Genomic DNA, 15,478 nt, shown 5'->3' with positions numbered 1-15,478 from the left:
CCTCCCAATCACGGACCGGCCGACCTAATCACGGACCGGCCGACGTAATCACGGACCGGCCGACGTAATCACGGACCGGCCGACGTAATCACGGACCGGCCGACGTAATCACGGACCGGCCGACCTAATCACGGACCGGCCGACCTAATCACGGACCGGCCGACGCACCTACGGACCGGCCGACGGTGCTTACCGGCCAGCGCGTAGGCCGGAATAAAAGGATTCTGCCCTTTCTGTTCCCGGGTGTTAAATGTCTATAAACTCTTAGAATTGTTTGAGCTAAACGAGGACCTAGAGTGCGAAATTGGTATGGATCTTATCTTCTAACATTGGGTATTTTGGAGTGCAGATGACTTGGCTAATTAAGTGCTCAAAACCAATCATAATTGAAAATTGATTATATACTTTACGTACTTATACTTTACATTTGGTATTATTCACAGAAATGCCCTCAGGCGAGGTTGCATGCATGTATCCGCCTGGGTGACAGCAGACTGCTGGGTGAGCGCTGGTGCTTTGGCATGGGGGGTAAGATCTTAATTTTCGGGCCTGTTGAGAACTCTAGTTTTCGCCGGCTGCCTGGCGTGGCTGCACTAATAACTTTGGGGCAAGCCCATCTAGAGTTTAAATGGTATCAGTCAAAAGGATCCAAGAGGAAGAATGGATGGGGAAGGATCAACATATAGACAGAGCTACCAACCTGCACACATTTTGTGTACCAACCACACAATTCTAGGTGTTTATACGCCTAGAATTGCGTGGTTGGTACACAAAATGTGTGTAGGTTGGTAGCTCTGTATAGAATGTCAGAACAGGTCAGCTCCATATATGGAGATCTAAGGGTTTGAGGTCAGATGTAGAATTTCTGGCCAATATTGATGACATCAGGGGTCTCCATATACAGTATGGGCTTAATATTGATGACATCGGAGATCTCCATCGCTGATGATGTCACGTGCTCCATCCCTGATGATGTCACGTGTCACGTGCCCGACCAACACACTGACGGGAAATGCACGATTCTGTAGTTAACTGTGACCTTCGGTCGCAATAATATCAAGTTTGAACTGGAGCAATATGACCCAAATCGGTTGCGTATATTCAATAGATGATATGCTTAATATGCTACATGGGAAAGCATCTGTCATTTTGTATTTTGCTGTATATAATCTATATATGTTTAGTTTAGACAGATGCTAGGTTTGATGTTTGGTTACATGGTATCCTTGTTTCTTTGAAGCACTACTCTTTGCACTCTACTAATGTGTATTTAGTTACCCTGTTATGTGTTGCCTAGGGTTCATTTACTCAGATTTCCTATTTAGTCGTCCCAAAATTGTGATGAGAACATAGTTATAACAATATACTGTAAGTGTCCTCAACACCCATCTTGGGTCTACTGAGCTGACCAGCACCAACAACTGATTCAGCACCAGCACTTGTGAAGGAGGAGATCTGTCCGGGGAAATAGTTAGAATAGCTAGTGCTTCAATTAGGCTTTACTTTAAATAGCTTGGACTGCTGATGATCCCAGGCCCAGGGTTCTCTGTGAGGTTTATCACCCAGGGATGTTAAAGCTGGACCCTGGCAATGTAAGCACACGTCACCTTGTTAACCCCCACAGTCGAATGATTGAGCAAACACTTTCATTCCACTGCAACTACAGAAAAACAGTAGGCTGGTGCATTGACTGCAATGGCAAATAGCATAAGTTATAACGTCTTAAGCTTACCGCTGCTTGTTCTCACCATCAATAGCAGGTCTGTCATGAAGCACCTGCGTTTGAAGTCCACTGGCTAACATTCTCCTTTCATGCAAGGTTGAGTAAAACGAAATCACATTAATTAATCCAGATGCGGTCACCTCGCCACTGGGTACAGCTGGCACTCCCCACAGTCCCCCTTTCTAGTGCGCGTATGCCGCTTGGATAATTGCACTGTTAAGGTCAGAGATGCTTAGGTTTCAGTTTACTGTTCATGTGGAAGGAGTCAAATCAAAGAGCTCTAGGGGGGACTAATCCCTGCACTGGAATGACTGATAATTGTAAGGGTGTGATTAAAATATAGGTGCATGTGTTTGGTGTCCCTCTAGAGCTGGTACACAGTGAAATCCTGAATGTTAAACTCAATAAAGTGTAGAAATGGAACAAAGGGAACCCTTGTACTCTCTGAGTTAAATTAACACTCTATTTTACTGTGCATACAGTCCTATGTCAGAAACTTGATTTTAGAGTTATTTTAATACGTTTGAGCTTTTTCCCATGTTCCATGACACGCTATGGCATTAACGACTTGTGATTATTATTATTTTTTTCAAGTCTACTTGCTGTCAGTACATTGACAGGGGGAGATTATAGGGGAGGAGCAAGATCGCTGCATATAAAGTTTGCGGCTTCTCTTGTGACTTCTGACACAGCAAAGTATGTAATTGACTTTAAAAATGAGTGGGAGAGGCTGAAAATAAAAAACACCATATATCATGCACATAATGTCCAATCAACCCTAACTTTGAATTGACATGTTGAGGAGCCTCTATAGAGTGGCGAGCACACCAACAAAAGCACCTTCACTTGTGCCTAGGTGGTGTGTTGCACAGCTGTTTCTCAACAGAGCTTAACGGCTGCAAACCACTCAGGCTAGGCGAGATATGCTCCGCAGATCGGCCCTGTTACCGTATTCAGTGCCTAAACTGCTTAATATAAAGCATGAGTTTTGCAACATGTAATGTTTAATTCATTTATTTATGTTCATCATAGTAAAGCTCTGGTGGTATTTATGAAATGCGAAAAGAAAGAAAAAATAAACATTGCTGGTGTCATGAAAAACAATGGATTTCAGTGCTGAGGACAATTATGTATAGTATGTAAGTATTTGGTCTCCATGAAGTTAGTGAAGGACTTCAACAACCAGTGCTGCTAATACAGCAGCATGTCCACCACTCTGTAGCTCCTAATGACGGACTGCCTGTAGATTATACAGTAGGTTGATGTTAATTTGTTTTAGTTTTTGTTGTAAACTGTGTCTGTAAATAATGTGTAAATGAAGAGCCGCTTCCCCATACCAGCCAGCCAGACCACACACACGGATTGATACAGTAACACACACACACACACACACACACACACACACACACACACACACACACACACACACAGCACCTCATTACAAGCAAGCTCATTCAGCGGTTCTAGTGATCGCAATGCCAACTTGCCAAGGTCTTTGTTTCAAACTCATTCATGGTTGGATCATTATTTGCAAGACCAATTTGGGGGGGGGGGTGTTAAACATATTTATGTTCCTCACGCAAAAAAATTGGACAGGATGACAATTTCTGATCGCTCTCAGTTTCATTAATGTGTAATCACCTGACAATTTTATCAAACACACATAGGTTGTTAAAATAAGTGTGGTTTAATATAATATATTTTGCCGTGAGCTTTAATCCGTCCGTCCGGTAGTACACCACTATGGTCCCAAACAAGATATGTAAAAAACGAATGGCTGGATAGCAATTTAATTTGACAAGTATCTTCATACGCCCAAAATGTCCAACAAAAAGATCTAGCCGTAGACCAGAGAGGCAAAATTTTACACCAGCACGATAAGTACTTTTGTACAACTACATATAGACCCCTTCCAGTAATTTTGCTAGCCAATAAATGCGCCACGCCACGTCTCTGTATGTGTGCGTGTGTCCATATGTATGGTTGTAATGCACGTAACACGAGAACCGTTCGCCCCAAACCACCACAGGGAGTGCAGTGCCCAGTATCGAGTCGGTCGGACTCACGGTTCTCCAAAACCACCACAAAAGGCTCTGGTCGGGCTCTGCCAGTGGGCCTAATGAGCCTAAGTTCCCTCACCTGTACAATTTCAGCCTCTGCCTCAGCCAATTGATTGCCATGGCAACTCCACACCTGCCAATTACTTAACCACTCCACTTTTCACAGTCAGCTTGCACTCTTCAAGCACAGGCAGACAGACAGATACAGAGATCTCCATATACAGTATGGGCACAAAAGGGACACAGCCATAGTTAAAATTGGTGCTATGACAAGTTGACAACGGGTATTATTAGGTTCCCAAGTTGCATCGTTCTCAAGTAGGCCGGTGGCCGACAAGCACGTACAGGTCTAGTGTCAAGTAATTAGATTTGATTAGATTCAATTTATTGTCACTGTACAGAGTATACAAATACTTAGACAATGAAATGAAGGGTGTACAAAGAGTGCACTGAGCCGCTGCAACTGAGTGCGCCGCCACTAATTGGGAGCGGATTTACATTTTTGCATTTGTGGCGCCCCCTATGGATGAAAATGGAATTGCTTTTGGCTCTGTTGATTCCATCACCCACAATATGTGATTCAAATGTAGGGTGGATTTGATGTTTGGTTCACTAACCTCGGAAGCCCATCCGAGTTTAGTGATACGCACTATCAAAATTCTGCCTGTGGTGACCAGGGGGGCAGTCAGCCAGATATTTCGTGAAGCCTCATTTGAAATCGGTAGTTCATATAATGGCCTGTTGTGGCGCTGGACCGGACCCAAAAAGCCCCATAGCTCCATAGAGGCCCATGTATTTTGGCCCAACTTCACCTAGACTGTATTACCTTAATAAACATGGTCATGAATACTTTCTTCTTCCAGTCACTAGTTTAAAGTCTCATTTCTAATGTCATAATATTCTTTTTGGAAAATTATGGTCCCATTAATAAAAAAAAATGACCATAGAGAAAAAAAAACATCGCGTATGTTCTGAGGGGCGTGGTTACCATTACAGTCTATGATCGGGATTCCCCTCCCACTCGAGTCAAAATAAAAACCAACGGAGAAGAAGGGGGGAAGTCCCGCCTCGTTGTCTGGGCAGCCAATGACCAGCTGGTATACAAAACGGAGCCAGCCAATGGCCAGCTGGTACCAAAGATGGCGACTTACATCAGGAATTAGCATATTATTACAGGCTTCATTTTACGTTCATGTTAGACCCGGGGAACGCTTTGTCCATATTTTTTACAGTCTATGGTGGTGACCATGGTACCTAACATAACACATAAGGTTAGGTCCATGGCAGGCAATGTGTTTAGAGTTGGACAATATTGGAAAATCATATATTGGCAAAAAGCCAATATCGAACATCCCTATAAAGATTATCACATCTACATTGAGCCTGATATATACTCTGTTGTACAACGATGTTGTACAAAGGTGGATGCAAGCTTGTAGATCCGCTATTTTGCATGTGTGACATACACACCCTCGCAACCACATACATTTGTGTATGATTAAAGGTTGAATGCCGACAATTTACGGCCGTCTTTCAGACTGCCTATGTTTAAAGTTACTTTTGAACAGCCAGTGCACCGACCGCTGACTTGCTTGTCATGAAAATCCACTTTAAAACGGTGTAATCGCTTGTTGTAGTGTAGAAAAGGATTCCATAGCGGCGACCACAACAACAGACCGGGCAGCACACAGCTTCTTCCTCCGGCGGATTCGCCATTGTAAACAATAGGGACTCAATTTCCCATAACCCTTATTACCCCCGATTTAAAAACGTGGATTAAACGATGAAAACATAACACTCGGGCAACTCGTGAATCGCAGAGAAAGTGTTCTACAATTAATTAACTTGAGCAACTCGTGTTTAGAAGTCAAAGTGTTAAGAACACCTGTAGCAAAATGTAGACGCATGCACACACACGGCATGGCTTGAGTAATATCACTGCCGAGGGCTATATTGTTTTTTAAATGGCAAATTTGTCTGGTTTCCAGTCTAATACACACATTCACATACACACAGACACACAGACATGCTTACAGATACAGATTACAGACACACATACACGCGCACACACAGTCACAGATATGTATGCACAAGCACACATATATCTCATTTACTGTACATTTACATACAAGCACATGTGTATACACCAGCAGTCCAGCACACATGCCATGTCACGCCATGTATGAAGGCACACACACACACACACACACACACACACACACACACACACACACACACACACACACACACAGACAGACAGAGGTATGTACACAAACACACAACGCATTCCGAAAGGTCAAGGGCAGTCCGCTCCGCAACCACTACTCCAAACACCAGATTAATTTTAACCCTCCAGAAAACTGCAGGTCATATTTTTTAAATGCCAACAGGAGGTCATGAACGGGTACATAAAAGACTATCACAGTTGTGAGCTGACCGTTGGTCTTAAAATACACTCCCAAGGTCTAACTTAAGTCCTGGAGAGGAGCCTGCAGCGTATTTTTGGGTCAGTGTTTACAGGTGTTTGTTCAACGGCAGCTGTGCCAAGAGGTTAATAGGATACCCACATTAAGAAGTTCAAATAGTATGTGGACCACGTGGTCAAAAGGTTGTGGTGTCTTGACCTGGGGATGGCTGCAGCTAGCTAGGGTGGCTGCCTAGTGCAGACCTGGGAATGGCTGCAGCTAGCTAGGGTGGCTGCCTAGTGCAGACCTGGGGATGGCTGCAGCTAGCTAGGGTGGCTGCCTAGTGCAGTGGACCGACCTGGGGATGGCTGCAGCTAGCTTGGGTGGCTGCCTAGTGCAGTGGACCGACCTGGGGATGGCTGCAGCTAGCTAGGGTGGCTGCCTAGTGCAGTGGACCGACCTGGGGATGGCTGCAGCTAGCTAGGGTGGCTGCCTAGTGCAGTGGACCGACCTGGGGATGGCTGCAGCAACTAGGTAGGGTGGCCACCTGCAAGACCTCAGAAAGGAGGACACTTTTGCGGGGCTCGCTCCCCCGACCCCCCCCCCCCCCCCCTCCCAGATCCCCCTGTAGTAGTAGTATTAATACTACTACTATTGCACCTGATTTTCACCACCATCATCTCCAGCATTATGTCCACAGAGAACATATATTTGCTAATTAAATTAACTTTTTTAAATTATAGGGTACCACAAAGGCCATTCATTTTATAATCAATTTATTTTATTTCATGTTTAGATATGTTTTATGTTTAATCTCTTTCTTGTGGGTTTTTTTTATACAGTTTTATGGTCATCGGTGTGGGACATAGAATGATGCCAGTAGCCTATATGTTCACACAGCCTCCCTTTCTTTATGATGTCGAGTTCCTTGCTCCATTGCTCATTAAATGTAGTTTTTCATTTCGGCATATTTGGTTTGTTTATCTCTGCATTAACTATACTAAAGTGATTGTGAGAGCACAACAAACATACCGACCATCCCACTGGCAGTGTTGCCAGGTTTTGGAAGAGAACCAAGCAACCATGTCTATGAAAACAAGCCCAAAAGAAGCCTGACTAGGCTTAGTAGCCTATTATATAAAACAAGCCCAAAGTCGCTTATAATTAAGCGGACATGGCAACACTCTGAACGTCTCCACTACCTCTCTCTTTTTAAGACAGTGTGGCCGGCTCGCTGCGGAGGCGGAGCTGAGCAGCGCTGCGGAGATTTTAATACCCAGGCTGCAGGCAGACGACGTAAATGACAGACTATGACAGTAAATGACACAAGCACTGTATATCACAAAAAACCGGACAATTATGTGTCCGGCCAGAGGTTGAGGTGGGAGGAGGACAGGTGGGTCTAAAACCGGACTGTCCGGCGTGAAACCGGACGTCTGGCCACCCTACAACTAGGGTGGCTGCCTAGTGCAGTGGACCGACCTGGGGATGGCTGCAGCTAGCTAGGGTGGCTGCCTAGTGCAGTGGACCAGGACCCTTTTTTTGCGCTTCAGACCCTTTTTTTTTTAAAGGGACATCATGTAAATATCAACATTTCTTTTATTTCCTATATATATTTCAAAACATTTGCAAAAATAATTCAGAAACAACCATTTTTGATAATTTCATACGTCAACACATTGATTGCCAGTAATGCATTCTTCTGCCGCCAGTGTTTTTCAGTGTTTATTTTTGCACGGGACCCAAGACGTGAACCGGATGTAAACAATTGCTGTGTGAAGTGGCGGACAATCATCTTTACTTTCACCCAGAAAATAAATGTTGTAACTTGTAACCGCAACCATCTGTTCTTTGGTTATGGGCTGTTAAATAAAGCTTGTATTGACCAAGAACGCAATCTGAGAAGAGAATCCGAGATAAATGCATTTTTGTAAATCTGTTTACATTGAGGCTTCTTGTTCTGGTTCTGGTTAATTTCTGGTTAATTTCTGGTTGTATCCATCGCCTAGCAACCTAGTATCATTCATACGTTGGCGAAGAGCACCCTCTATCGTAAACCACTGATAAGACCATTAGGTATCTATAGATTTTTGGCAGCGAAGCAGTGACCCCCCCCCCCCCAACATAATCCTATTTGAACTAGAGATTTGTAGGAGTTGAGTATTATATTTAGTTTGACTATTGTGAAAATAGCCTAGCAATGCAAGGCGTTGTGAGCTTGTAGATTAGCAAAATGTTTGCATTCAGTCTGTTTAGCTCCTAGAATTCCTCTTCCTCTTTCATCCTCGTCTCTGTCTCCTCCTCTTCTCTTCTCTCCCGCTGACCTCTTCTCCCTTTGACATTTCCACACTAACCTCCATCTCTGCTGTTGTGTTCTTTCAGGTTCACTCCTGTCTGTCTCCTGGTAAAGGCTAACCTGGTAATTGAACTGAACGACAAGTGACAAACAAACCCTAATGGCTGTGGCCGGATGTCCAGATTATTTCCTGCACCACCCGAATTATAAGGTAAAGTAAACGCACCGGCGCCAAGCGACACTTTTGTGTGATACCGTAGTATGATCAAGTAGTCAGGCATTCATTTACGAGAAATTATATGGAAATAGAAGGTTTCTGCCCAACGGCAACGATATGCTTTGTCGTACAACAAAAAGCCCCAAAAGTAGCCAATCTACAAGTTGTCAGCTTGTAGACAACACATTTTAGGCTCTTAGTGCATCACACGATGAAATATGAATTCATTGTCAGTCTCCTCATTTTGGGAAAATCAAATTCAGTGTGAATAGGATGGATTTCTGATTCCAATTTCTGATGCTCTGTTCTCTTCAGTTCAAATCAAAACAAGAAACTAATAATAATACTCTGACTGTAAGGTCTACTGCCATTATAGAGGAGCTTTCCACAGGTTTTAACCCTGTATTTCATTATAGAGGAGCTTTCCACAGGTTTTAGCCCTGTATTTCATTATAGAGGAGCTTTCCACATGTTTTAACCCTGTATTTCATTATAGAGGAGCTTTCCACATGTTTTAACCCTGTATTTCATTATAGAGGAGCTTTCCACAGGTTTTAACCCTGTATTTCATTATAGAGGAGCTTTCCACAGGTTTTAGCCCTGTATTTCATTATAGAGGAGCTTTCCACATGTTTTAACCCTGTATTTCATTATAGAGGAGCTTTCCACATGTTTTAACCCTGTATTTCATTATAGAGGAGCTTTCCACAGGTTTTAGCCCTGTATTTCTTTATAGAGGAGCTTTCCACAGGTTTTAGCCCTGTATTTCATTATAGAGGAGCTTTCCACAGGTTTTAGCCCTGTATTTCTTTATAGAGGAGCTTTCCACAGGTTTTAGCCCTGTATTTCTTTATAGAGGAGCTTTCCACAGGTTTTAGCCCTGTATTTCATTATAGAGGAGCTTTCCACAGGTTTTAGCCCTGTATTTCATTATAGAGGAGCTTTCCACAGGTTTTAGCCCTGTATTTCATTATAGAGGAGCTTTCCACAGGTTTTAGCCCTGTATTTCATTATTTATAGAGGAGCTTTCCACAGGTTTTAGCCCTGTATTTCATTATAGAGGAGCTTTCCACAGGTTTTAGCCCTGTATTTCATTATAGAGGAGCTTTCCACAGGTTTTAGCCCTGTATTTCATTATAGAGGAGCTTTACACAGGTTTTAGCCCTGTATTTCATTATAGAGGAGCTTTCCACAGGTTTTAGCCCTGTATTTCATTATAGAGGAGCTTTACACAGGTTTTAGCCCTGTATTTCATTATAGAGGAGCTTTCCACAGGTTTTAGCCCTGTATTTCATTATAGAGGAGCTTTCCACAGGTTTTAGCCCTGTATTTCATTATAGAGGAGCTTTCCACAGGTGTTTCATTAGCTATGTGAGCCCATAATTGAGTCTCCCCAACTCCCCCCCCCCCCCCATTGGGAGAGACTCAAGATGGGACATTTTGGCTATGAACCTATTGAACCTTTGTTTGTAGCTGGAAGAGATTGTGGAATTGGAACTCCCCTATGACAAAACACATTGAGCATTGATTGATTTGTCAAAAGTGCAATGCAAATGCATCTAACATAATGGGAAGCTTGTACCATAAAGACCTCTCAGCATAGGCCTAATATTCTTTGTGCATGTTAGAGCAAGGATACTGATGTTCATCTATTCATGTCTCAAACAATGTACCGTTATTTCTCACCTCCTAAAGATGTGCATGCATCGGCACTATTGCTGTTATTTATTTATTTTCCTTAGATATTTTACAGAGGAGAGTGACAGCAGGGATCGGAGAACGCATGAAGTGCAACCAAGTTAATGAGGTGAATTTGAACCTGTGACATAATGATATATATATATACAGTATAATTATATACACAGTATATATATATAGATGGTGCATGCCTTAGATTAGAAGAACACACAGTTAAAATAGTCAAAGTAACATTAACGGTGAAACCAATGACTCTAGATTCCGATCCCAGGGCTGAGGGCCAAACCAGCTGCCGTAGAGAAAAGGGTTTGAATGTATCTGTCACAGCCCAAAGATTTAACACTGTGGACCTGAATGAAGACGGGCCAGTGGGGTGGTGGGAGAGTGTGTGAATGAGTGGCATGGTCACAACATTCCACTGAGGTGAACACACTGCATTCACATTCTGCTGTAGGGTTGTGGACGCTCATGCAAGAGCATTGGTCCCAACTAAGTTCGCAATGGACGCTTTTTCCTTTTGGCTGATACTACATCCCCAGGTAATGCTATTCATTCTGATTCTATGGGGAGTCCATTTGTGCACGCACGCACCAGTGTTGCCAGATGTATGATAATTACCTTAACTAAGGTCCAGGGAGTTGCCTACTTCCACGCAGCATATGTGATGCATTTTTGTCTCGTAGGAATCTCAAACAAGGTTGTATCTTACACAACTACTCATGTTTTTTAAATTACATATGTACGTACATATGTGTGATTTTTCCCTTTTGGCTGTAGTATATTAGCAGTTAAATAGTTTTAATAGTTAAAAAATATATATGATAATTTTAAGCCTCTGGTATGATAATTTAACATTTCCCATCTGGCAACACTGACCGCATTCACACACGCACGCACGCACAGAGATACTTACCTTTCTATCGAGAGGATTAGGACTCGGAGGATTGTTTTAAATGACTTGTTTTGGTCATTGTTTGTTTCCACTTCCAGTGAAAGTACCTAGTAGCTACAGCAGAGCAAAACACTGTTGAACATTTTAGTAAAATCCTCAGTGTTCATTTAAATCTCTCTAACTGTTTTTGCACGTCATAAGTCATAAATGAGAGAAAGCTTTATTTGGAATAACTTTGTCCTAAAAACGGGACATGCATGACCCTGACAATCCTTTTTTGTTTGTTTTTGGATTAGATGTATAAACACAATCATTTCTGACCATGGAGGGCCTTTATCAGTCTGTGTCAGTGCCAGTGAATGGAGGTCTGTGTTGAGCTCTGTCCTCTGGCTCCTCTGACTCCAGATTGGTTATGTAAGTCCACAAGAGGTACTGGGATGCCTGGCGCAGTGCCACAACTGTGTCCTCACCACAGAGGGAATTGAACTGTGACTGTGTGCTTGACACCATACAGTTGGAAGTGTACAGTGGGTTATTATTCCTATATTATCTTCCTCTGTCAAGGCCATTTAAAAAATAACATCTTGGAGACTGCCACTGAATTGTTTAAGACTTGGAAGGACAGACTTGCTGTAATCCTTTCAGCTTTTAATGAGCGCAAAGGGCACAGGCTAATTAAACATTAGCAAGCGCCACAATTTGACCGCTGTGGTGGTTGTTTTTGCTGTTTAATTCAGTTACTGCTTCTTCAACAGTGCCACTTTAGGTCACCCAGCGGCATTGCAGCTGTTCGTACCCCAAACATACAGACAGACAGACAGACAGACAGACAGACAGACAGACAGACAGACAGACAGACAGACAGACAGACAGACAGACAGACAGGCGAGCTTTGAACAGTTGTGCCTGTTCAAAGTGCCTGTTATCGCTGCTTGCAGCTATATTTTTGTACAAATGTTCACGTACAAACTAATCTTCAAATGGTATTTCAGATAATGTTCTATAGATTGTGTGTAGAACATTTCAAGCAAATTTGCTCAAAAATCCCAGCAGAAAATCAGGTTTAAGCGTTTTTCAAACTGCTCAAAATGGTGGAATGAGGGTGGAGCTTATTGGTTAAAGTGACAGATGTGTTCTGCATGAGTCAAGGCACATTATGTGTAAACAAGATCCATTGCTTTTGGCCAAACAAGGCATGAGTTATGCACAAAACAGCCCTCAACGGCTTCTGACAGAAATATGGGGAGAGGATGTGGAGGGAGGCTTCCCGAGTGGGGATTTTCTTTCTTTTTACATGAGTTGGGCGTTGTCATCTTCTACTACGCGCTGAAAACCCATTCTGCCAGCCGCCTCGTAGCAGGCAACGATCCACACCTCCAGGGTCCAATCCTGCTTTTTTTGTGCCAACCGCAAAAAAATGTTGTGCCAAACGCAAAAAATAAATAAATATGTTTTAGACCGCGATGGTGTGTGAGCGATGCGATCCGTTTTCATTTCACTAATTTGACGGAGATTAATCAATCTCTGTCTCGGGCACATGACCGTGACCTTGAACTTGACGGTGATTTACGTCATGGCCCTTTAAACTGTTAAACAATTATACAAAAGTGTAATCTCATCTGTGCATACTTCCTTGGCTATTGGCAGCGTGCACAAGACATTTGATGCTGATCGGCCCAGCATTCTGAGATTTGTCCTTGAAAAAGTTTTACAACAAGTGATTATGCAGATTATGCAAAACATTTGCAATTATCAGATCAGGCGATTATGTAATAATTGTGCCAGTCGGCCTAGTCATTAGTCATTGGTTTGCATTAGGCTGGTAGCACCATTGGCCTGCTCAGAAGCAAGTCTGTTGTCTGCTGGTCACCTAGGGTCATAGCTTTATCCATGACCTCTGATGTCTGAGCCAGTCAGACAGAAGACAGAGAGCTCAGCCTGGTGTTGGATCCTCACAGCTTAGTAGGGGTGGGTCACAATGACATTACTTATGTTCATTTGTTCTGGTTTCTTGTTTACTATTTTTAGTATGTTTGGGTCCCAGCGTTACAACTTTTGGATCTGAAATGTTTGGGAACCCCTGGCTTAGAGAGACAGAATTCCATGAGCATAAATGCACAATAAGGCACTGTGTATGTGTGTCCTTCTGTGGATTTTGCAGAGGAGTTGAGGGGCGCCCATAAATAAAGCAATGTAAATATACAGTATATGTACGGTAGGTTAGTCTCCATTCTGCATACCTTGTGGACTCAGGTTGTTCACTCTTGCTCTTGCTTACTCTCCTGTTCTCTCATACAGTCTTCTCAAAGCATTTTCTGGAGATTCTCCAATTTCTGGAAGCTCTCACAGTAAGCTTTTTATGTTGCAGTGAACTAGAAGTTCGGGCTGTTACGCACTACGCTGTTACGCACTACGCAGCTCACTACCTCGCTTCTAGAGTTCGGGGCACTACACGGCCCTCATACATACGTGCCACTAGTATACCGATCTAACTGATATGCCCAATCTTTGAGTCTGTCAGTCCTTGTCCCTATTATGGCCATAAGCAACAGTCAAACTAATTGATAACATTTTACTACAATATATATATATATACATATATATTTTCTAATTCCACAAAATTGCAGATCTATTAATAAGCAACCTCTGACACTTTTGTACAACAAAGTATAAAAGTGGGCTTGTGTGGTTAATCAGACTAATGGATGTGTGTTGATTTGTTCATTTGTTTCATGCTTGATGTTCTGTGTAAAGCACATTGAACTGCTTTGCCTTGCCTTGCCTCTTCTCAATTTGATTAATCGAAAAGGCAATCGATAGAATCATCTCTAAACAGATATATTTTCAGCCCTAGTTCAGTCCCGATCTCTCCTGTGTGAGTATTGTCACTCTGTCTGCCGTCCCCAACCATAACATTTAGCCTTAGTCTGACCTCTCCTTAAGATGTGGTTTTGACATCCGACTCAGTCTTTCCCCTCTTGTTTGAGATCCAACCTCTAGACCTTTGTGCCCATCTCACTTTGAAAGCCCTAACCTCATCCCTGGCCCTTCATTGACCCCATTTAAAAAGCTGCACCCTCAGCCCTCCGGCTCCCTTTCAACCTCATCAATATGAAAGGGCCCTCATAGGCTTCTTGTCAAAACTTGGCCTAGCCTTAGACCTGTTGTGACCTCTCTCTAAACACTTGAGCAACACCTGTGCGTGCGTGTGGGCGCGCAGAACAATGAAATTGTGAAAGGCTGAGAGACAATGCTTGAAAAATAGTTAAAGAAAGAGAGCGTTTGTGTTTCGTTTGGCTACTCAACAATGATTCCTGTACACCTACGTGCCACTTCATTCCATCTCTCTGCTTGCTGTCTGCTCTCAACAGTCTAAGGTCCACTAACCTAAAAACTAAATTAAGTCAGGGGCTTGCATGGCTGAGAATTATGCTAAATGCTTTATATCTATAGGCTCAAATCTCCAAAGTCACTCAGTCAGTTGCCTATAGGGGCATGAAATGTTGTCTGGGTTTCAGGTTTTTGTCTGCTTTGTCCTTGAGAGAGACCAAGGTGCAGTGGAGCTTCGCTAAGACCATTACTGTGGTTTATGTGTGTGGGAAGGGGTTCTGGTAATGAACCAATACTCTAATAGACAGCGCATACTGTGCGCATACTGTCTCTCTCTCTCTATCTCTCTCTCTCTCTCTCTCTCTCTTTCTCTCTCATTCCCAGACAACCATGCAGTGCAGCATTCAAGACCAGTATGTGGGTCCCTAGTTGTTGATCAGTGGAGCTGAACCCTACAAAAGTGCATGACTAAGTCCTGCTGATCACACACACACACACACACACACACACACACACACACACACACACACACACACACACACACACACACACACACACACACACACATATATTTTGGCTGTACATCCCACCGATCAACGTCCCAGTACTGTTTGGGTGGCTGTCTAGGGATCAGTCACAGTCTAGTGATTGGACCTGCAGATGGTGTGTGTGGTGATGACAGGGTTGTTTCTATATCATGGCAATAAACAAGGTGGCAAGATGGCAGACGTTTTGTTGAACCTTTCCTAACCGAGAAGGTTGGAACTCGGAACAATACAATTACAGTACAAGGTGTCAAGGTAATAATGGAACCTGGGTTAGTACTATACTATAGAAAGGGTGCTGGGTGTTAGGAC

The 15,478-nt window shown here is 43.1% G+C and overlaps 1 protein-coding gene across 5 annotated transcripts in view; it reads left to right on the top strand.

Annotated features, from left to right (window-relative positions):
* Nucleotides 1-15,478, top strand: part of LOC310855761 (growth factor receptor-bound protein 10-like) — a 113,818-nt gene that overhangs the window by 26,269 nt on the left and 72,071 nt on the right. For 3 of the 5 annotated variants that reach the window (XM_083760894.1, XM_083760895.1, XM_083760893.1), the window contains exon 2: nt 8,571-8,695. In XM_083760894.1, the coding sequence (XP_083617020.1) occupies nt 8,645-8,695 (51 nt within the window). In that variant the 5' untranslated portion in view covers nt 8,571-8,644. Of the gene's footprint in view, nt 1-8,570; nt 8,696-10,443; nt 10,509-15,478 lie in introns of all 5 variants that reach the window. The other 2 variants (XM_083760897.1, XM_083760896.1) reach the window with 1 other exon arrangement.

This window comes from Protomyctophum parallelum (assembly GCF_964188405.1).
Source record: "Protomyctophum parallelum genome assembly, chromosome: 3".
Taxonomy (NCBI): Eukaryota; Metazoa; Chordata; class Actinopteri; order Myctophiformes; family Myctophidae; genus Protomyctophum; species Protomyctophum parallelum.
The sequence above is the reverse complement of the archived record's forward strand: the minus strand, read 5'-3'. Positions and strand labels throughout refer to the sequence as shown.